Source organism: Lynx canadensis, chromosome A1, assembly GCF_007474595.2.
Source record: "Lynx canadensis isolate LIC74 chromosome A1, mLynCan4.pri.v2, whole genome shotgun sequence".
Lineage (NCBI taxonomy): Eukaryota > Metazoa > Chordata > Mammalia > Carnivora > Felidae > Lynx > Lynx canadensis.
The window spans coordinates 94,779,426-94,803,951 of NC_044303.2; the positions used below are offsets into that span (position 1 = coordinate 94,779,426).

A 24,526-nucleotide genomic window follows, 5' to 3' on the forward strand; every position below is an offset into this window, starting at 1 on the left:
GATTGACTTTTTTTCCCACTTGCCATAATTCTCTGGATATCCGTTCTGGTTTAACAACCAGAATTGGTTGTTATAATTAATACTTAATGAGGTATTAATAGTCCATTCCTTTTTATTGCTATATAGTATTCCGTGGTATGTATATGAAACAGATTGCGTAAGCATTTAGCTTTTGGAAGATATCTGCATTGTCTGTTACCGCTGAAGTTGTCATAGACATTTGTGTATAGGTTTTTACATCAGCATAAATATTTATTTCTCTAGAATAAATACTCGTAAGTGAAGTTGCTGGGTGGTAGGATAGTTATAGATTTAGTGTTTTATTTTTTAAGGACTTTATTTTTTATTTTTTTAATGTTTATTCTTGAGAGAGAGAGACAGAGCATAAGCAGGGGAGAAGCAGAGAGAGAGGGAGAGACAGAATTCAAAGCAGGCTCCAGGCTCCGTGCTGTCAGCACAGAGCCCATCACGGGGCTGGAACCCAGGAACCATGGGGATAATGACCTGAGCCAAAGTTGGGTGCTGAACCGACTGAGCCATCCAGGTGCCCCAATTTAGTTTTTTTCTAGCTTTTTTTTTTTTTTAAGTTATTTATTTTGAGAGAGGGAGAGAGAGCTCAGGCATGCATGCATGAGCAGGGGAAGGGCAGAGAGAGGCAGAGAGAATCCCAAGCAGACCAGCATGGAGCCTGACATGGGGCTTGATCTTACAAACTGTGAGATCACGACCTGAGCCAAAATCAAGAGTCGCTTAGCCAACTGAGCTGCCCAGGCACTCCTGTATATTTAGTTTTGTAAGAATCTCTCAAACCATTTCCCAGAGTAGTTAAATCATTTCGTATTCTCATCAGCAATGTATGAGGGACCCACGTTCTCTGCATCCTTGCCAGCATTTGGAGTTGTCACTATTTTTTATTGTAATTGTTCTGATAGGTATGCAGTGATATCTCATTGTGGCTTTTATTTGCATTTCTTGGATAACTAATGATGTCGAACAGTTTTTCTTGTATTTATTTGCCATCTGTAGATCCTCTTCAGTGAAATGTCTCTTTATGCCTTTTGCACATTTTCTAATTGGATTACTTCTTTAAAAAAAAAAAAACTATTAAGTTTTGAGAGTTATTTGTGTATTTTAGATACTAATCCTTTCAAGTACATGGTTTGCAGATGCTGTCTTCCAGTCTGTGCTTTGACTTCTCATCCTCTTAATTAGGATCCTTTGGAGAGCAAAAATTTTTCATTTTGTTGAAGACCAATTAATCAGTTTTTCTTATAATGGATTTTGCTTTTGGTGTCATGTCTCAACTGTTTCCCTTACCCTAGACCATTTAAGCATTTGTGGCTTAGTTTTGTTTTTATTTCCCTAAAAATTTGTGGTTTTGAATTTTTTATTTATGCCCATGGACATTTTTGAATTAATTTGTGTATAAGATACATGAGTTGGTTGAGGTTAACTTTTTTGCCTGTGGTTCTTGAGATTCTTAGGTCACTGATGTGAGATTTTTCTTCTTTTCAAATGTAAGTATTTGGTAGTTTTTTTTTAATTTTATTTTTTAGTGTTTACTTATTTTGAGAGAGAGACAGAGTGCACGTGGGGGAGGGGCAGAGAGAGAGGGAGACACAGAATCTGAAGCAGGTTCCAGGCTCTGAGCTGTCAGCACAGAGCCCAACGCAGGGCTTGAACTCACGAGCTGTGAGATCATGACCTGAGCTGAAGGCAGGTGCTCAATTGACTGAGCCACCCAGGCGTCTGGAAGTATTTGGTACTTTTAAATTTTCTTCTCAGCATTGCCTTAGCTATATCCCACAAATTTTGATATTTTATGTTTTTTATTTTTAAGTTGTTCACTGTGTATTTTGATTTTTCTTGAGACTCATGGATTATTTAAAATTATGTTGTTGAGTTTCCAGATTTTCCTGTTTCTGTTACTGATTTCTAGTTTAGTGCCATTGTGGTGAGAAAACACATTCTGTATGATTTCAGCTCTTTTTATTTGTTAAGGCATATGTTTTATGGCCCGGAATATGGTCTATCTTGGTGTATGTTTTGTAGGTGTTTGCAGAGAATGTTTATTCTGCTGTTGTTGAGTGAAGCGTTCTGTAAATATCAATTAGATTCTTTTGGTTGATGTTGATGTTGAATTCATATATAGTCTGGTTGATGTTCTGTCCAGCTACTCTATCAGTTGTTGAGAAACAAGTGTTGAAGTCTCTAACTATACGTGTGGATTTATCTAGTTCTTTTAGTTCCGTCCATTTTTACTTGACATATATTGCAGTTCTAAGACCTTTAGTATTGTTTTCATACTTTTATTGTTATTTAATGTCCTCCTCTGTCTCAGATAATTTTATAGCCTTCCCTGCTTTGTTTTGATCAATGTTTGCATGATATATCTTTTTCCATCATTTAACTTTCAAACTGCCTATGTCATTATATTACAAGTGTTTTTCTCTAGTCTGCATGTACTTGTCTCATTTTAAAAAAGGGAGATGTAATTGGCTTATAACATTATATCTGTTTCAGGGGTATATGATGCAGTATTTGTGTGCATTGTGAAGTAATCACTATAGTAAGTCGACTTAATATCCATCACCATGCACAGCGATTGTTTTTGTGTGTGTGTGTGTGTGTGTGTGTGTGTGTGATGAGAACTTTTAAGATTTACTCTCTCAGCAACTTTCAAACACACGACACGGTAGTATTGACGACAATCACCATGCTGTACCTTATACCTCCAGGGTTTATTCATTTGATAACTGCAAGTTTATACCTTTTGACCACTTTCATTCATTTCACTTCCCATTCCCCCTGTTCCCTACTGGCAGCCACCAATCTTTGCAGCTTTGGTTTGATTGTTGTTGTTTTTAGCTTCTATATGTAAGTGAGATCATATGGGATGTCTTTCTGAGTTTGACTTCTTTCACGGCACATGATGCCCTCAGAGTTCATCCATATTGTCTCAAATGGCAGGATTTCCTTCTTTTTTTGTGGTAGAATAGTACTCCATTGTGTGTGGTGTGTGTGTTTGTGTGCGAGCGTGCACGTATCTCACATTTTCTTTAGCCATTTGTAGGTCTGTGGACACCTGCATTGTTTCCACATCTTGGCTATTGTAAATAATGCTGCAGTGATCACGGGGTTGTGGATATCTTCTTGAGTTAGTGTTTTCATTTCCTTCAGATAAATATCCAGAAGTGCAATTGCTAGGTCATAGGGTAGTTCTATTTTTAGACTTTTGAGGCACCTACATCCTGTTTGCCATAGTGGCTGCACGAGGTTACATTCTCATCCACAGAACGCAGGGGTTCCCCATTCTCCACATCCTCACCAACGCTGTTTTTTTCTTGTGTTTTTGATGACCCTCATTGCACAAGGTGCGAGGCGATTTCTCATTGTGGTTTTGACTTGTATTTCCCCCGTGATTACTGATGTTGAGCACCTTTTCACGTACCTGTTGGCCATATGTATGTCTTTTTTGGAAAAATGTCTATTCACATCTTGGGTCATTTTTAAAACAGGTTGTTTATTTTTTTGAAATTGAGTTTTATGGGTTCTTTATATATTTAGGATGTTAACCTTATATCAGATATATGATTTGCAAGTATTTTCTCCTTCCTGGTGGGTTGTCTTTTCATTTTGGTGATGGTTTCCTTTGCTGTGTGGAAGATTTTTAGTTTAATTTAGTCCCACTAGTATATGTATATTTTTGCTTTTGTTACATTTGCTTTTGATTTCAGATCCAAAAAGTCATCACCAAGAGTGATGTCAAGGAGCTTACCATCCACGTTTTTTTCTAGGAGTTTTAGGTTCCAGTCTCTAATTTATTTTGAGTTAGTTTTTGTGTATGGAACAAGATCATGGTCCAGTTTCATTCCTTTGAATGTGGCTGTTCAGTTTTCCCAGCACCGTTTATTGAAGAGATTGTCCTTTCCCCATTGGTATTTTTGGCTTCTTTGTTGTAGATTAATTGACCACACATGCGTGGGCTTATTTCTGGGCTTTCTGTTGTGTTCCACTGATGTATGTATGTGTTTGTTTCTATGCCAGTGTCCTGTTTTTTTTTCCTACAGCTTTGTACTATAGTTTGAAATCAGGAAGCATGATGCCTGCAGCTTTGTTCTATCTCAAGGTAGTTTTGGCTATTAGGGATCTTTTGTAGTGCCATACAAATTTTAGGATTGTTTGCTCTATTTCTGTGAAGAATACCATTGGCATTCTGATAGGAAATGCACTGAATTTGTAGATTGCTTTGGGTAGTATGGACATTTTAGCAATACTGATTCTTCCAATCTATGAGCATGGGATATTTTTCCATATATTTGTGTCTTCATTTGCTTTCATTAGTCTCTTGTGACTTTCAGTGTACAGGTCTTTCACCTCCTTGGTTAAATTTATTCCTAGGTATTTTATTCTTTTGACGCAATTGTAAATGGGATTGTCTTCTTAACTTCTTTCTGATAGTTTATTAGTGTAGAGAAATGTAGTAAATATGTTGATTTTTGTATCACACAGCTTTACTGACCTCATTTATTAAAATTCCAAGAGTTATTTGGTGGCTTCATTAGGATTTTGTATATATAAAATCTTGTCATATTGAGGAGGGCACCTTTTGGGATGAACACTGGGTGTTGTATGGAAACCAATTTGACAATACATTTCATATATTGAAAATAAATAAATAAATAAATAAACATTAAAAAATTTAAAAAAATAAAATCTTGTCATCTGAGTGACACATTTACATGTTTCTGTTGGATTTGGATGCCTTTTATTTATTTATTTTTTTTCTTGCTGAATTGCTCTGGCTAGGGCTTTGAATATTTTGTTGAAGAAAAGTGGGAAGAGTGGCCATCCTTGTCTTGTTCTTGATCTTAGAGGAAAAACATTAAACTTTTCACCATTTAGTATGATGCTAGCTGTGGGCTTGTCATATCTGTCCTTTATTATGTTGAGGTATGTTCCCTCTGTACCCAGTCCTTGGGGAGTTTTTTTTTTTGCTTTTTTTTTTTTTAATCATAAATGGATACTTAATTTTGGCAAATGCTTTTTCTGCATCTGTTGAAATGATCATATGATTTTTATCTTTTATTTTGTTAATGCAGTGTAGCATATTGATTCATTTGTGGGTATTGAACTATCCTTGCATCCCTGGAAAAATCCCACTTGATCATGGCATATGGGTCTTTTAATGTATGGCTGAATTTGGTTTGCTAATACTTTGTTGAGGACTTTTGCACCAATGTTTATCAAGATATTGGCCTGATTTTTTTTTTTTTTTTTTTCTTGTGGCACCCTTGTCTGGTTTTCATGGTGATAATGCTGGCCTTATAAAATGAGTTTGGAAGTGTTCCCTCATCTTTTATTTTTGGAAGACTTAGAGAAGGATTGATATTAATTCTTCTTTAAATATTTGGTAGATTTCACCAGTGAACCCATCTGGTCCTGGACTTTTGTTTGTTTGGAATTTTTTGATTAGTGATTCAGTCTCCTTATGAGGAATTGGTCTATTAAAAAAAAATCGAATTGGTGTGTTCAGATTTTCTCTTTTTTTTTTTTTTTTTTAAATGTCTAATTCAGTCTTGGTAGGTTGTATGTTCTTAGGGATTTATACATTTCTTGTAGGTTGTACAATATGTTGACATTTAATTTGTTCATAGTATTCTTTTATGGTCTTTTGCATTTCTGTGGTATCAGTTGTAATGTTTCTCTTTAATTTCTGATATTATTTATTTGATTCTTACCCCCAGCCCTTTTTTGGTGAGTCTTGCTAAAGGTTTGTCAATTTTGGTTTATCTTTAAAAAAAAAAAAATCTAGCTCTTAGGGGGTGCCTGGGTAGGTCAGTAAGTTAAGGGTCTGACTTCTGCTCAGGTCATGATCTCATGGTCCACGGGTTCGAGTCCCGTGTCGGGCTGTGTGCTGACACTTCAGTGCCTGGAACCTGCTTCGGATTCTGTATCTCCCTCTCTCTCTGCCCCTCCCCGGCTCTTGCCACTCTCTCTTTCTCTCAAAAATGAGTAAACATTAAAAAAAAATAATAATAAAAGACAAGAAATTGTAAAAAAAAATAACTAGCTCTTAGTTTGATCTTTCTTTTTTTTTTTTTTTTTTTAATGTTTTATTTATTTTGAGAGAGCACAAGCAGGGGAACGGCAAAGAGAGAGGGATAGAGATCTGAAGCAGGCTCTGTGCTGACAGCAGTGAGCCTGATGTGGGGCTTCAACTCCCGACTGTTAGGTCATGACCCAAGCTGAAGTTCAACACTAAACCAACTAAGTCACCCAGGTGCCCCTGATTGATCTTTTTTTAAGTTGTCTTTTTAGTTTCTATCTCATTTATTTATTATTAAAAAAAAATTTTTTTTTTAATGCTTATTTGTTATTTAGAGACAGAGAGACAGAACGTGAGCAGGGGAGGGGTAGAGAGAGAGGGAGACACAGAATGGGAAGCAGGCTCCAGGCTCTGAGCTGTCAGCACAGAGCCCGATGTGGGGCCCGAACTCACAAACTGTGAGATCATGACCTGAGCCGAAGTCGGTTGCTTAACCGACTGAGCCACCCCAGGTGCCCCTCATTTATTTCTAATATTCATTTTTTCCATCTTTCTACTTTGAGTTTTGTTTATTCTTTTTCTAGTGTAAAGTTCTTTGAGGTAAGTTTTGTTCATTCTTTTTCCAGTATAAAGTTCTTTGAGGTGTAAAGGTAGGTTGTTTATTTGAGATCTTGTTTCTTGATGTAAGTAAGCATTTGATACAAACTTTTCTTTTCAAACTGGTTTTGTGGCATCCCATAAATTTTGTTATGTTGTATTTTCAATTTGTCTCAAAGTAGTTTTTTTATTTCTCTTTGATTTCTTCTTTGACCCATGCGTGCTAACATTGTATTATGTTTTGATTCTCTAAAGTCTATGTGCTTTTGTTCCTTATAGAGCCCTCAGAGAGTTGTTCTTTGTATTTTGTTGAGAGTTTGTAGGTGTTGTTCATGGAAAGATTGTTTTTATTTTCTTTTTTTTAGATGCACAGCCCTTGATACCAGAAGTCACTGTTTCTTAAATTGGGAGCTTCATAGAATTAATCAGATTTAGAGGGAAAAAAAAAATCATTGAAGTCAGAAGTGGTTAAGAAAAAATTTGTAGAGCAGGCATTTAGCTAAGCTTCACAAATAGGTTTATGTTCTTAAATTAAGCATTGAGTCAACTTCCTAATTTTTGTATTTTCATTAGAGTAAATAGAGGTATATAGTTCCTGTAATGAGCCATACATAAATGAAATTTCTGCTTATGGTATTTTCTAGTTATAAAATAAATGGTGGCTTGTAGCAACAGAATATAGATAGTGTTTTCTATTTTAGCAGTTACAGCTCTAATTGTATGTATTTTCATGATTTATTATGATAAATAATAAAATGTTTCATGAATACCTATGTACATAGTTCCTGAAACTCATTCAGGGTTTCTGAGCAGTATTTTCCTAGCTATAGATAGCCTGAAATATTAGGGTTTATTGGGTAATGAAATCAATTTAGAGGGTTTTCAAATAGCATTTTCAAAATGAAACGTAATAAAGCTTATTAAAGAACTTGGCTCTGGGTAAAAATTGTTCTGTGTAACTTTAGTATATCGGTTTGCACCGTAAAAGTATTTCTTACTGTGTTGTATGGTTCAAACAGTGGCTTCTGTTTTAGAGTGCCCCAGTAGTTAAAATCTGGTATAAAACTTTACCTTTTCTTTTTTGCCACTTAAAAGGGTTAATATAATCACAATTTTGGCTGAGTTTTGTGTGTGTTTGGAATGGTGGTTTACAAAGCAATTATGAGAATTTAAGTTTATGTTGGTTGTTAAATTAAAATTAGAGAATAAAGTCATTTTATACACACACACACGTGTGTATTTGTTTTTGAAATTATTATACTTTGGACTGACACCTTAGTAACATTATCAGGTAAGAAGTAATGTTAGTGAGATGTGTAAGAACTACCATTTAAACAGTTTAGCTTGTGTTGAAAAACATTAAAAGTGTCAGTGGCTTGGGGTGCCTGGGTGACTCAGTCCGTCCATTAAGCATCCAACTCTTGGTCTGAGCTCAGGTCTTGATCTCAGTGTTGTGAGTTCAAGCCCCGTGTTGGGTTCTGTGCTAGACGTGAAGCCTACTGAAAGAAAGGAAGGAAGGAAGGAAGGAAGGAAGGAAGGAAGGAAGGAAGGGAGGGAGGGAGGGAGGAAGGAAGGAAGAGAAAGAAATCAGTGGCTTATTTTTCTTGTGTTTTATGTTATTTTGATGATGCTTAAATTTAGGATGTTGAGGGGGCCTGGGTGGCCCAGTCACTGGAGTGTCCAACTTCGGCTCAGATCACGATCTCATGGAATGTGAATATGAGCCCACATCTGGCTCGCTGCTGTCAGTGCAGAGCCTGCTTGGGATCCTTGGTCCCCCTCACACTCTACCTCTCTCTCACTACTGCTCTCTCTCTCTCAAAAATAAGTAAAACATTTAAAAAAAAATCTAGGATGTTGATTAAGGCCTAAGGACCCTCAGATGTAAATCTGAGCATAAAATTAGAAAACAAATGTTAAAATATTTCCTGGTATTTTATTTTATTTTATTTTTTTTTTATTTTTTTTTTATTTTTTTATTTTTGGGACAGAGAGACACAGAGCATGAACGGGGGAGGGGCAGAGAGAGAGGGAGACACAGAATCGGAAACAGGCTCCAGGCTCCGAGCCATCAGCCCAGAGCCTGACGCGGGGCTCGAACTCACGGACCGCGAGATCGTGACCTGGCTGAAGTCAGACGCTTAACCGACTGCGCCACCCAGGCGCCCCCTTCCTGGTATTTTAATATACAGATTCTGCCGTACACAAGGCAGAGTTTTATTTTAAATAGAAGCAAATGTAGTTGAGCTCATGTAAGTCAAAATCCTTCACTAGATTTTCTTGTTTTATATGTAATTAAAATATTGATGACTGTTGTATTTGTTTCTTAGTTATGAGTCTCAAAGGAATAATTCAGTACAATACTATATGATTTTCACCTACGCAAAGGGATTTTGCTTTTTCTTATTTATATTACTGCTGCCTATTAGAGACATGGCAAATAATATAATAATATGTTGTAAGCAGTGTAAGGAATTGCTTCTTTCTTGGCTTTTCTTTGTTTTTTTTTAGGACATTTATGTTTCTGAAGTGTATGTTTCACTTATTTTTCATGATGTTCCTTCATTTTATTTTTCTTTTGTTTCTTCATAATCAAATTGAGGTTATGATTTTTTTTTTTTTTTTTTTTTTTTTTGGTCTAGAAAGCTACATAAATAATGTGGTCTTTGCAGGGTTTCACACCTAGGGCTATATGATGGGTTTTTTTTTGCCACTTTTTGATGATGTTAATTTTGTTCTTTGGTTAAGATCTTTGTTTTCTTCCCTGCACAATTACTTTCTTTCTTCTGTAGCTAACCAGCAGTTGTGGGTGGAAACTTTGTGACTTTGCATTCCAAATTAAACTTTCCCCTCCTAGATTTAGTATCCATTGATGATTCTTAGTGGAATCAATTTCTTATACCTTGTGATTTTGATTTTTATGTAATTTGAAACTTAGAGAAAAGAAGAATTGAGATAATAACATAAGAAGGTTTATATACTCTTTGCTACAGTTCACCAGTTATTTACATTATATATATTTAATTTGTAAAAAGGGTGTAATAAGAGTCCTTATCTCAAGTAGTATTGATTTTCATTGCCTCTGAGTTTCACTGAAAAGTGTGTTTTCTTGTTACTATTCTGTGTAATTGTAAAGTATTCTTTTATAATTCTCCTTATTCTTTCTATATTCCCTCTCCATTTAAGGCTTCTGAATACTAGTCATTTTCTACAAAATTTTACATGTAGTTGTGTGATGTGCATATACATAATATGAACTTACCAATTCTTTGTACTTTTTAATTTTTTTATTTTTTTTATTTTTTTAAATTTTTTTTTCAACGTTTATTTATTTTTGGGACAGAGAGAGACAGAGCATGAATGGGGGAGGGGCAGAGAGAGAGGGAGACACAGAATCGGAAACAGGCTCCAGGCTCTGAGCCATCAGCCCAGAGCCCGACGCGGGGCTCTAACTCACGGACCGCGAGATCGTGACCTGGCTGAAGTCGGACGCTTAACCGACTGCGCCACCCAGGCGCCCCTCTTTGTACTTTTTAAATTACTCTTTAACATGGGTGTGGGACAAATATTTTCACATCACAAAGTTCTGTAGATAAGGTTCAGGAATTTAAGAAAGGCAACCTACCAACTCTTTTAGTCATGACTCTTAAACATTACCTTTCCTAGCAAAGGGCACCTGGATGGCTCTGTTGGTTAAGCATTCATTTAGCTCAGATAATGATCCTGGGGTCATGGTATTGAGCCCCACATTGGGCTTCATGCTGAGCGTAGAGCCCACTTAAGATTCTCTCTCTCCCTCTGCCTCTCTCCCTCGCTGGTGCTCTTTCTCCCTCTTACAAAAAATTACCTTTCCCTGGGAGTATTCTTTGACTCATTTCAATTCAATTCAACAGATAGATATAGAGTGCCTACAGTATTTAAAAGATAGTGTAGAAGAAACCAGGTAATCGAAATGCCTTATATTTATAATGTTTTGCAGTTTTCAAAACACCTTTGGATGTGCATTTTCCTTAAAAAAATTTTTTTTTAACGTTTTATTTATTTTTGAGAGAGAGAAAGAGTGAGTGAGTGAGCAAGCAGGGGAGGGGCAGAGAGAGAGGGAGGCAGAGAATCCCAAGCAGGTTCCAGGCTCTGAGCTGTCAGCACAGAGCCCGACCTGGGGCTAGAACTCACAAACTGTGAGACCATGACCTGAGCCAAAGTTGGATGCTTAACTGACTGAGCCACCCTCTGAGTATGCATTTTCTTAATTGTCATTACCATAACTCAGCAAAGTAGATAGTTCAGATAGATTTATTCTCATTGTATATGAAGAAACTGAAGTCTTGAAAGACTGTGACTTAACCAGGGTCCCATAGCTAGGGAGTGACAGCTTAAGCATGAACCAAAGTATAAGCTCAGTGCTCTTTTAAATTCTCCTTCACCACCTGTATATAGTGACTATAAATTAACATATTTATTATGCAAATTTCCTGACCACAACAGAGGTATTTTTTAATTTATTCACTTAATATTTATCTTAAGTGCTTCAAGGGCAGGGATAGGATCAGTAAAATAAGATCAAGACAGTGTCTTATAAGTTAATATGAGTACCTTCCAGATACTTTCAACTAAGACAGTGATGTGTAATCAGCTCAGTTGGTTAAGCATTTGACTCTTGGTTTTGACTGAGGTCATGATTTCACACTTGGTGAGTTGGAGTCCTGGGTCAGGCTCTCCGCTGACAATGTGGAGCCTTCTTGGGATTCTCTGTCTCTTTCTCTCCCTGCCCCTCCCTTGCCTGTGCGCTCTCACTCTCTCAAAACAAATAAGTAAACATTTAAAAAAAAAAGATAGTGATGTGTATCAGAATGCTTGGATATATGAGAGTGGTTATGACATGCTTTTTCTTGTTTTGTTGGTGGGTCTGTTGAATGTGACTATTAAAAATAGTGGTGGGCAGGTAAAGGAAACAAAAGCAAAAGTGAACTATCGGAACTTCATCAAAATAAAAAGCTCCCCTCTGGGACACAGCAAAGGCGGTCATAAGAGGAAAATATATAGCAATGGAGGCCTTCCTAAAGAAGGAAGAAAGGTCTCAGATACACAAGCTAACCGTACACCTTATAGAGCTGGAAAAAGAACAGAAAAGAAAACCCCAAACCAGCAGGAGACAGGAGATAATAAAGATTAGAGCAGAAATCAATGCTATTGAAACCAAAAAAAAACAGTAGAACAAATCAATGAAACCAGAAGCTGGTTCTTGAAAGAATTAAGAAAATTGATAAACCACTAGCCAGTTTGATCAAAAAGAAAAAGGAAAGGACCCAAGTAAATAAAATCAAGAATGAAAGAGGAGAGATCACAACCAACACAGCTGACTGAAATAAAAACCGCCAGAGTCCAGCTCCAGCAGGTCCAGGGGTTCCTGAAGGATGGACGGCATCGGTGAAAATAAAACCAAACTAAAATAAAAAACTAAAACTAAAATAAAAATGGACACAGACAACAACAGTGTGTTGAACTGGCCGATTTATTGTAGCAAATGTGGCATTATATTTGTTAGCGATTTTTTTGTAGTATATGTCATCTATGGTTTTCTAACATTACCTAATTTTGAAAATGTTCCTATGTGTAATCAACCTTTAAGAAATAACATGGCGATTTTCTCGTAATGTTCCCTCATACCCTTTGATTATTGATTAATTTCCTACATTATTTCATTATGCATCTGTGTTTATCTGTAATCTATAAAGCATTTGCTTTGCTGTTCTCATGAAAGGCCCTTTATCTCTTAACACCTCAAGTCCCAGGTGCCAGGAAGGGGCCGAAAGGACCTTAGAAACCCATGCCTCACACATTCTCAGAAAGACAATGCACCTAGGAATTAATGAACCATTCTGTACCTTAACCGACTAGGTTCAGTCATCATCTGGAATGCCTTCTGGGGGCCAGGTAGGCCTAGGGGTTGAAGTCACCTGTGTTCAGAGATACACTCCTTAGTTGCCGGAGTGGGGCTCTCAAATCCAAATGTCTCTCCTTTGTCGGCCTCCTTAGCTGGCAAGTGTATGAGGCTATCCTTCCTGTAAATAGAGGAGTCTCCATAGGGGATGGCAAGGGCTAGATGTAAGGCTGCACAGTTTCTTGCGGAACCTTATTTTCTTTCCTAATGGGTTCTTTTCCCAGGGGGCCTGTCGAGGGCAATTCCCCAATCGACTGAGACAGTACCCCAGGTAGTCTTAAGGCCAAATTACCTACAAGCGGGCAGTCCAAGAAGCTTCACTGTCGGTGGGTTGCCTTGTAGTCACCAATCCGTCCATAGGCTGGGCCTTGCCATCAGGCTGGGATAGCTCGGCTTCCAGCAAAAAACAATAATAAGAGAATATTATGAGCTATTATATGCCAATAAAATGGGCAATCTGGAAGAAATGGACAAATTCCTAGAAGCATATACACTACTGAAACTGAAACAGGAAGAAATAGAAAATTTGAACAGACCCATAACCAGTAAAGAAATTGAATTAGTAATCAAAAATCTCCCAAAAAACAAGACTCCAGGGCCAGATGGCTTTCCAGGGGAATTCTACCAGACATTTATGGAAGAGTTAACACCTATTTTCTTGAAGCTGTTCCAAAAAATAGAAATGGAAGGAAAACTTCCAAACTCTTTCTATGAGGCCAGCATTACCTTGATTCCAAAACCAGACAAAGACCCCACTAAAAAGGAGAACTATAGACCAATTTCCCTGATGAACATGGATGCAGAACTCCTCAACAAGGTATTAGCCAACCAGATCCAACAATACATTAAAAAAATTATTCACCATGACCAAGTGGTATTTATACCTGGGATGCAGGGCTGGTTCAGTATCTGCAAAACAATTAACTTGATTCATCGCATCAATAAAAGAAAGGACAAGAACCATATGATCCTCTCAATAGATGCAGAGAAAGCATTTGACAAAATACAGCATCTTTCTTGATAAAAACCTTCAAGAAAGTAGGGATAGAAGGAGCATACCTCAAGATAATAAAAGCCATATATGAATGACCCAATGCTAATATCATCCTCAATGGGGAAAAACTGAGAGCTTTCCCCCTAAGGTCAGGAACAAGACAGGGATGTCCACTCTCACCACTGTTATTCAACCTAGTATTGGAAGTCTTAGCCTCTGCAATCAGTCGACACAAAGAAATAAAAGGCATCCAAGTCAGCCAGGAGGAGGTCAAACTTTCACTCTTCGCAGATGACATGATACTCTATATGGAAAACCTAAAAGATTCCATCAGAAAACTGCTAGAACTGATTCATGAATTCAGCAAAGTTGCAAGATATAAAATCAATGCACAGAAATCGGTTGCATTCCTATTCACTAACAATGAAGCAACAGAAAGAGAAGGAATCAATCCCATTTACAATTGCACCAAAAACCATACAATACCTAGGAATAAATCTAACCAAAGAGGTTAAAAATTTATACACTGAAAACTATGGAAAGCTTATGAAAGAAATTGAAGAAGACACAAAAAAATGGTAAAAGATTCCATGCTCTTAGATAGGAGTGAAAAATATTGTTAAAATATTGATACTACTCAAGGCAATCTACATATTCAATGCAATCTCTATCAAAATAACACCAACATTCTTCACAGAGCTAGAACAAATAATCCGAAAATTTGTATGGAACCAGAAAAGACCCTGAATAGCCAAAGCAATCTTGAAAAAGAAAACCAAAGCAGGAGGCATCACAATCTCGGACTTCAAGCTATACTACAAAGCTGTAATCAGCAAGACAGTATGGTACTGGCACGACAACAGACACTCAGATCAATGGAACAGAATAGAGAACCCAGAAACGGACCCACAAACGTATGGGCAACTAATCTTTGACAAAGCAAGAAAGAATATCCAATGGAATAAAGACAGTCTCTTCAGCAAGTGGTGCTGGGAAAACTGGACAGCAACATGCAGAAGAATGAACCTGGACCACTTTCTTACCCCATACACAAAACTAAACTCAAAATGGATGAAAGTCCTCAAAGTAAGCCATAAAAGAAGCCATAAAAATCCTTGAGGAGAAAGCAGGCAAAAACCTCTTTGATCTTGGCCGCAGCAACTTCTTACTCAACATGTCTCTAGAGGGAAGGAAACAAAAGCAAAAATGAACTACTGGGACCTCATCAAAATAAAAAGCTTCTGCACAGCGAAGGAAGCAGTTAGCAAAACTAAAAGGCAACCAACAGAATGGGAGAAGATATTTGCAAATGGCACATCAGATAAAGAGTATCCGAAATCTATAAAGAACTTTTCAAACTCAACACCCAAAAAGCAAATAATCCAGTGTAGAAATGGGCAAAAGGCATGAATAGACACTTCTCCAAAGAAGACATCCAGATGGCCAACCGACACATAAAAAATGCTCCACATCACTCATCATCAGGGAAATACAAATCAAAACCACAATGAGATACCACCTTACTCCTGTCAGAATGGCTAAAACTAACAACTCAGGCAACAACAGATGTTGGCGAGGATGCGGAGAAAGAGGATCTCTTTTGCATTGTTGGTGGGAATGCAAGCTGGTGCAGCCACTCTGGAAAACAGTATGGAGGTTCCTCAAAAAAATTAAAAACAGAACTACCCTACGACCCAGCAATTTCATTACTAAGTATTTATCCAAGGGATACAGGTGTGCTGTTTCGAAGGGACACATGCACCCCAATGTTTATAGCAGCACTAGCCACAATAGCCCAAAGTAGGGAGCCTAAATATCTATTGACTAATGAATGGATAAAGAAGATGTGGTATATATTACATGATGAAATATTACTCAGCCATCAAAAAGAGTGAAATCTTTCCATTTGCCACAATATGGATGGAGCTAGAGTATTAAGCTAAGTGAAGTAAATAGAGAAAGACAAATATCATAGGATTTCACTCATGTAATTTGAGAAACAAAACAGATGAACATATGGGAGGTGGGGGAGAAAGAGGCAAACAAACCGCAGGAGACTTTTAATGATGGAGAACAAATTGGGGGGTGTTGATGGAGGGAGGAGAGTGGGGGTGGGTTAGATGGGTGATGGGTCCTCAGGAGGGTACTTGTGATGAGCACTGAGTGTTGTGTTGTATTTAAGTGATGAATTACTGAATTCTGCTCCTGAAACCAAATGCCCTGTGTGCGAAACCAAACTAACTGGAATCTAAATAAAAATTTGAAAAAAAAATTGTGGTGGGCTGGTATTAGAGACTACACTTACTAAGGTCACTGTTCAAGATCAGTATGTTAAAGATCCTTAACACACACCATTACACTGATTTTTTTATTTAGGTGTTGTGGATTATGTCCGTGTGACATCTTCCCTCTTTTTACCCATAACCTCTCAAAGGTTCAGTGCCAGAAAGAACAGAAATACATCTTTATTTTCTCATCGCATCCTCTCTTGAATAGATAATACTTCCATTGCTCTCTTTCCAATTTGGCTTTGAGTCACTGCTGTGATTCTGCTGTTGAACAGTCTTTCAAGTTAGAAGTTAGTATTCTGGTTAAGTAAAAAAAAAAAAAAAAAAAAATTGTGAGACTGCCCATCTTACCAGTGTAGCTAAGGTAGTTTTTACTAAATCAGTTATTAGGGCCATGTTGTGAGAGGCATGTGACAATTGCATTTCACACATCTTTCCTAAATAGTGTTTCTCGAATTTATTGGAAATTTAATACTCCTGGTACTGAGGTTCTGAGGTTAGCGAAACCAATCATGTCTCAAGTTCAGTAAAACCACATTTGTGCTATTTAATATTTTAAAAGAAAACTTAAACAGTTTTAGTCTGTCTTTACTATTTTTGCCTTACCTGATTGAATTTTGCTCTTGTGTTAATTAATAAGTTCATAGGAAATGTTCTAATTAGTTTCTGTCATAACTGGGAACCATAATAAGTTAGAGTACTTTGGAAAGCATGATAACACCTGCTCACTAGTAAATATCAATTCTTGGTCTGGCTCTTTTCCAGTCTCGCTAACTGTGTCTAAATGTGTGAACCTCTTACCATCTGCGTACTTCAATTTTCCTCTAAATTAAAAAAAAAAAAAGTCTTACCTGTATTCTATCCAGTTCAGAGTTTTGAAAGACAACGAGAGGTCATTAAAGTGTAAAATCCCTAACTGTTGAGAAAACCATTGGCTTTAAAATATACTGTTGTGAAATAGTAATATGCTATTTAAAGACCATGGACTCTTTTAGTGTACTTCGTTGCTTAGTCTAAGACCTCTATTTTCAGAATGCAGTGTATTTGAAGATGAGTTTTACTGTTGAATTTGACAGGCCTGGCACAAGGCCAATCTCATGAGCCCAAAGGGAGAGTTTGCAGAAAACACAGGTTGAAGGAGCCATAGAATTGACTTTCCATGAAGTCTAGGCTTATCCATGTTCATTCCTACGGGTGGGAGATTTGCTGAAAGTTGACTGTTTTCTTCCTTCCATACCATCTGATTCCAATCTGTACTTGTGTTTTATAGCTAGAGACGGTCGGATGGCAGCTTAACCTTCAGATGGCTCACTCTGCCCAAGCGAAACTAAAATCTCCTCAAGCCGTGTTACAGCTGGGAGTGAGTGGTGAAGATTCAAAGGTAAGAAATGGTACCTCAGTGAAATGCTGCATTTTGTTTACCAGGTAGGTCTTGTACTTTATTGTGAGCAGAGTCTCTGCCCCCTGGATTGAAATTTTAAACACAATTAAATTAAAATTCAACAAGGATTAACAAATGGCTAGATCTTTGTGACAGGTTTTGAGAATCAGAGTTACTTATCCCTTTGTTATTCATTTGAAGAAATGTCTTGCACGAGCATTTCATAACCTCTTTTAAATTCTGCAATGGGAAAACTTGGTAACAGCCATATAAAATTAAGATTTTAATGATTTAGATATTTGTGGATATTTGTAGGTGTTTTGTGTTTTAAGATGCTTACATATAGTAGAAGGAATTTTGTTGTCTAGCCAATGCCTGCATTACCAAGATGATGTGAATTGTGTTTGTGTGTGTGTGTAACACTAGCATGCATGAGTTTAAATCCCAGCTGTTGCAAAATGGAATTTTGGATTCGTTTATACTGCGCGATGATTTCTTTTTTAGCGTTAATTTCAGGAAGCTTGAACATCTTATCAAAGTTAAAAGAGTTGGTATGGAATTTTTTTTTTTTTTTACTGTAGCGTATAGAGAAATATATATTTAAGATAGCAGTGAAAGATATTTGTTATCTTTTTATTGTAATCGATTATCTTTTTTTTTTTTCAACGTTTATTTATTTTTGGGACAGAGAGAGACAGAGCATGAACGGGGGAGGGGCAGAGAGAGAGGGAGACACAGAATCGGAAACAGGCTCCAGGCTCTGAGCCATCAGCCCAGAGCCCGACGCGGGGCTCGAACTCATGGACCGCGAGATCGTGACCTGGCTGAAGTCGGACGCTTAACCGACTGCGCCACCCAGGCGCCCCTCGATTATCTTTTTAAGATGGATAAAGGGGAGTGACTTTTTCCCCCTAAATAAAGGAGACTTTGCTTCTTTTTAACACAGAGAGGTGAAAATCAGGTAGGAAGATCTGAGGAAAACGAGGTAACTATGACTGAATGTAATCAGAGAATAATTGGAGAAATGTTATTGTTTATAATGGGCATTGAAGGATGAGAGCAGTATTACTTCTTTGTTAGAACTTTCATCATGTGTTATATATCATGCACATTTTTATCTTCCATGGTAATGGGGACCAGTATGTAGCCCAGGTTAACAAGTCTATAAAATTTTACGCAGTTGAGTTGGGTCTTACTGTACATAATTTATTAATTCATTCAGTGTTTCAAAAGTATTGCATTTCACACATTTTAAGTTGATGAATACAGTATAAATAACAATAATATATAAAATAATATAAGTTTAGTAGTTAAGAGTTGAAGTGACTGGTATATTATGTATGCTCTGCAATTTAGAAGTGGTGTAGCCTTGGGCAAGTCACTTCATCTTTATGAGTGTCAGCTTCTTCATCTGTAAACCGGGGATAACGTTACCTGTCGCACGGGGTTACCCAGTGTATGGAGTGCTTATTTAGTCCGATGCCTAGTGTTAGGTAAATGCTTAAAAAATGCAGGCTGCTGCCATTTTCATCATCGTCGGCAATAAAACTTATTTTTGGCTAATGAATAAATAAATGCCTTTGTTTTGAACCAAAGCTGACAGTGAATTTATTTCCTGATGAAATTAATCATTTCCCTTTCCTTGCCCCCTTCCGCCTTTTTAGTTATCGATCTTCTTTTTCATATCTATGCTTACTGAGACCTCAGGAGGGGAAGGGCAGCCTGGAAAGCCTGATGTTTTCTTACAGTGAACTAGGGAAGGCATTCCTTTAGGTTTGGGATAACAGTCTGGAACTCACTAGTTCCAGTGTAGACTGGAACTATTCTGAGTGAAGACACACACGCGTACTTATGTGCAGATGTACGTACACACATTCGTATGTTCTCCAAGTGGCTGTATGCCTTCACTGTTGCATTTCTCTGGACTGTCATATGTCAAGTCTGAGTAGGTAAATGGAATTGATAGGCTGGAAGGAAACTGTTGTGACCGTATGTGGGGTGTACTTCAAGCATCATTGTGTAGGCAGTGGTGGACCTTGGGATGCCTGAGTCCTTCCGGCTCCTTTATTATGTCTTCAAAATACATTTATATGTCAGTTCTATGTTGAGACAGTAGGAATGAATGAGTAATACTTCTAGTAAAAGAGTCATGTTTTTAATCCGTGTTACTCAGAAAATCTCTACAGATGTGAAATCCAGCTCACTGGGAGATAGAACCTGGAGTACATTTGTATCTCCCTGTGTGTTGCTATTTTGAAGTTTTGAACGAGCGTTTGGTTATCCATATAACTTGTAGAGTTGGAGAACCATTTGCATCGACAAACAGACGATGCAAAGAAGAGCAGCGGCCTACAAAGGAAAAGGATGTTTTCTTTTTTTTTTTTTTTTTAAGTTTATTTATTTTGAGAGAGAGACAGAGCATGAGCAGGGGAAGGGCAGAGAGAAGGGGAGACACAGAATCCTAAGCAGGCTCCAGGATCTGACCTATCGGCACACAGCCCGATGCAGGGCTCGAACCCATGAGCCGTGAGATCACGACCTGAGCCAAGATCAAGAGTCGGATGCCCAACAGGCTGAGCCACCCGAGCACCCTGATATTTTCATTTTGGTGCAGACTTAAGTGCACCTCTTTCCCTTGTATTGCCTCTCTTCCCTATGGCATTGTGTGGATTTGACCTGTTTCTCATATCTGCTAAAGAAGAGACACATAATGGAGCGTATCACAGCTGTCAGCCTGGACAGACACCTGCCATCTCCAAGCGCTGTGTGTCCCAGCCCCAAGGAGCAGTTAACCACCACACCTCTGTTCTCTCAGTGAACTGCTGTTGGGAAGATTTACTTTTTCTTCTTTTCATATTCTCCCTCTCTCTTTTTGTGATCTGGTACTCTGTTCTTTGTACTTGTGTGAGACTTCGGGAATTCTTGACAGGTGGGAATATTAGATGAAAGGAACAGGAATATGGAACATGTTTTAAAAACCATGTTTGTTAAAAGAAAGGAGAACTTTTTCTAAAAAATTTTTAAGTTTGTTTATTTGAGAGAGAGAGAGAGAGAGAGAGAGAGAGAGAGAGACAGAGAGAGAGAGAGAGAAAGCAGGGGAGGGGTGGAGAGAAAATCCCAAGCAGGCTCTGTGCTGATAGTACAGAGTCTGATGTGGGGCTCGAACTCACAAACTGTGAGATCATAACCTGAGGCGAAACCAAGAGTCAGACACTTAACCAACTGAGCCACCCAGGCGCCCAAGAAGGGAGAAGTTTTATTGAAAACGATGACAAGTTATCACTGGTTAGTGTATGATGGAAAGTATCATAGAATACAGAGTTGCCATATTATGAAATTGGCATTTGTTTAAAAAGCAGAAAGCATGAAATAAAATTCTTTTAAGTGTGTATGTTAAAGGGTATTTTTCCTGAAAGTATTCATGTATTAAAATAATTCTGAGAGGGGTGCCTGGGTGGCTCAGTCAGTTCAACATTTGACTCTTGATTTTGGCTCAGGTCATGATCTCACGGTTTGTGAGATCGAGCCCCACATTGGGCTCTGTGCTGACAGAGTGGAGCCTGCTTGGGGTTCTCTGTCTCTTCTTTCTCTCTTCCTCCCCTGCTCTCTCTCTCAAAATAAATAAACTTAAAAAAAATTCTGAGAGGGTTAGTCAGTGAACATTATGAGAGACTCTTTTGATGGTGTTTACTTTTGAGCTGCTGAGCCGAAAACTTCCTGCAGTTCATCAAAGTGTGTGATTTCTAAAAGTCTTTCTTCTCATTCACTTCCAACATACACATGAAAAGCGTAGCCTGCAGTGAAGTTCTAATTGCTATCACATTAGATAGCACTGTTGCACTCGTGTCCTTTCTCTTGGAACGTTCCTGTCTCAAGGCTTTCCTGTTTTGCTACTAATTTTATCATGAAAACTGGACGATTGTAGCTTCTCTTGCAGTATTTTGATTTATATATTCTAGTTGTTTGCAATTAATTGTCTTAGTGTTTGTCTACTGCATTTAGCAAAGTAAGATTATTTTCCTGTTCGGAGATACATCAAAAAGAGGGTTGTTTTTTTTTTTTTTTTTTTGGTTTATTTCATTAGAGGGCAGTAGAGCTCTTTGCTTACCTAACCTCTGGCACTTACAGTGTTATTTGAAATAACATTCAAAATAATTTGTGAAGTCAGTAGTTGTGGGAAATGCTAAGTGTTCACATTTCTAATCTGTATATAACAATAGAGTTCTCTTGTTTCCATCAACAAAATTAATGCCTATTAATCAGATATGTACAGAACAAATAAATGAAATCATCATGATTTCATTGTTTGTTAGTTTCTCTGTGATTATTTGCCAAAATGAAGTTTATTAAAAAGCCTTCAACACTATTGACTATTTTTGTAACATTCTGTCGCTTGTATTAATTTCTTTGTGAGAAAAGAGAACACAGTAATCCCAAGATAGTTGAATGGCTCTAATATAACTACTTCCAGGCTAATCATAGTTGACATTTCTTTATTTATAGAGAATAGCAATTTTATACTTAACAAATGTTGATAATTTTGAATATTCCAAGCACCTTAACTTTAAATATCCTAAAAACACTAAAATACTTAAATTTTGCTCTTGGTTGTGCATTATTATGTTTCCCCCAGTAACTTTGCACTTCTGAGACAATCACGTTTTGTTAGTACAGTGACTCTAAAATTTTTTGGTACATCTTTTAAGAAAGAATCTTGGTGTTTCATTCGTTTCTTCTTTTGAAACAACTGGGATAAAATCGCCATGGAAGGGAACTGTCATTTTCCTTAAGGTTAAGTTGGATTATGCTCAGGTTGCACAAGGTACTTTGTGGTGGGTAATTACGATTTCAAGTGAATTTAGGACTTTAAGTACTAATTTGTTGAGTTAGAGATCTTCATTCTTATTTCCAAAATGGGTGACAAATTCTATTTAGAGTGAAGAAAAAGGAGGGAAAGCCCTGTTTTAGTGCTTATTCTGTGCTAGACATGGTATCTCCTCCTTTACTTCTCGGGTGCCTGGGTGGCTCAGTCAGTGCAGCTCAGGTCATGGTCTCATGGTCCGAGTGAGTTCGAGCCCTGCGTGGGCTCTGTGCTGACAGCTCGGAGCCTGGAGCCTGCTTCAGAGTCTGTGTCTCCCTCCCTCTCTGCCTCTCTCCTGCTCACACTTTGTCTCTTTCTGTCTCTCAAAAATAAATAAATGTTAAAAAAAAATTTTTTTTTTTTAGATAAAATACTTCTTTCAGGGTTACCTGGGTGGCTCAGTTGGTTAAACATCCAACTTAGGTCATGATCTCATGGTTCGTGGGTTTGAGCCCCACATCGTGCTCTGCACTGACAGCATGGAGCCCGCTTGGGATTCTCTCTCTCCTCTTCTCTCTGATCCATCCCCGCACCTGCATGCACTTTCTCTCTCACATGCTCTCTCGCTCTCTCAAAATAAATAAATAAACTTAAAAAAAAATAAAGCTGTCATCATATTGAAAAAATGAAAATAAAAGATTTCTTTCTTTTATGAATGAATTGTTATTGTTATTATACTGTTATTGTCATTATCTTGTTATTATCCCTATTTTATAGGAAGATGGAGAAATGGAAACACATAGAGATTAACCCTGAGGTTATACAACTAAAAACAAGTAGAACTAGGATTTGAAACCAGACAGTTTAACTTCAGAGCACTGTACTTTATTCATTGCTGAGATACTGCCTCTTTTGCTTATTTAATGACTTAGCAGTTGATCCCGTAATGTATGTATGTTTGAAGTTGCTGAAAGTGTTCTAATACGCACTGTTGTATCTTGTTGGTTGTTGTTCTCCATACAGTGATAGGCATATGGATTCTCAATTTCCTTTTGCTTTTCTCTGATTAAGTTGAAATAATTTTACACCTAAAGTCAATGAGAGACACTAATAAATACTTTTACATAGTAAATAAAGTTTTATGTTTTGATGTTACCTCAGTTAGTTCACTAAAGACTGTGTTTATTAACACACTTTACTATAACAGCTATATGGCATCATGGATGTTGATACCTTATGAACAAAGAAATAGGCTATATCATTAAAAAGAAAACATCCTTAGATCTGTTTATGACAGATTCCTTAGTAAGAGAAAAATACGTCTTTGTTCAAATTATGAACTCTTGTATTAGAAATGTGAAGTATTCTGATCTCCCTAAAAATGATGGTTGTATTGACTGATTTTGAAGGGCCTTCAGATTTCTCGAGCTGCTCTCACAAGCAGGTCTGAATTTTACAAATACTGTATTTTTACTAATCTAATCTGTATAAATAAATATATTTCAGTATATTTCCCTTGATAATTTAAGTTTATTTTTCTCTTTAACAAAAATTTTTTTAAAATGTTTATATTTGAGAGAGAGAGAGAGAGAGAGAGAGGGACAGAATGCAAGTGGGTGAGGGGCAGAGAAGGAGGGAGGCATAGAATCTGAAGCAGGCTCCAGGCTCCAAGCTGTTATGACAGTACAGAGCCCACAAGGGGCTCGAACTCACAGATTACGAGATCATGACCTGAGTTGAAGTCAGATGCTTAACCGACTGAGCCACCCATGCACCCCTATTTTTCTCTTTTTTAAAAGTTGCGCATCTATTATGGACATTTTTAAAAATATAGGAAAAAAAAGACAATTAAAACCATACCCACAACACTGTTAGGTTTTGCTATAGGACTTTCTAGTTGTTTTTTTACTTTGCATCTCTTAACTTGTAAATGATTAAAAAAAAAATAATGATGTTTGCATTTAGTTTAGGAAAAAATTGAGATTTTATTATTACTGTTCAGTACTTGATATGGTTATGAGAAGATAATCTCATTCATTAATCAGAATTTTTTTCCATTTTGATAAGTAGCAATTACTGCTTTTTCTAGAACATGGTCTCCTGTGATCTGAAGAAACATTCAGTAAAGTCTTGGGCTTTTTACTCACTGATTTTGATGAGAAATTTTATAAAATGAGCTTTGCTTCCAGCAGTTCTGTATTAAGATACTAATTTTCATTTGTGCCATTTGGGATGGTTATTTAGGGTTCAGAAAATTTTGAAGACAGGTCAGTGGTTTTTCTTCTCAAATGAAATGATTGATAAGTATTGTCTTTTTAAAAATTATGGTTCTTGGGGCACCTGGGTGGTTCAGTCGGTTGAGTGCCTTTGTTTTTTTCTTTAAGGTTTATTTATTATTTTGAGAGAGAGAGAGATACAGTGTGAGTGGGGTAGAGGCACAGACAGAGGGGAGAGAGAGAATCCAAAGCAGGCTCC

The 24,526-nt window shown here is 37.3% G+C and overlaps 1 protein-coding gene across 3 annotated transcripts in view; it reads left to right on the forward strand.

Annotated features, from left to right (window-relative positions):
- The window catches only part of COMMD10 (COMM domain containing 10), a 217,298-nt gene that overhangs the window by 30,572 nt on the left and 162,200 nt on the right, over positions 1-24,526 (forward strand). For all 3 annotated transcript variants that reach the window (XM_030316933.2, XM_030316923.1, XM_030316939.1), the window contains exon 5: positions 17,140-17,250. In XM_030316933.2, the coding sequence (XP_030172793.1) occupies positions 17,140-17,250 (111 nt within the window). The remainder of the gene's footprint in view (positions 1-17,139; positions 17,251-24,526) is intronic.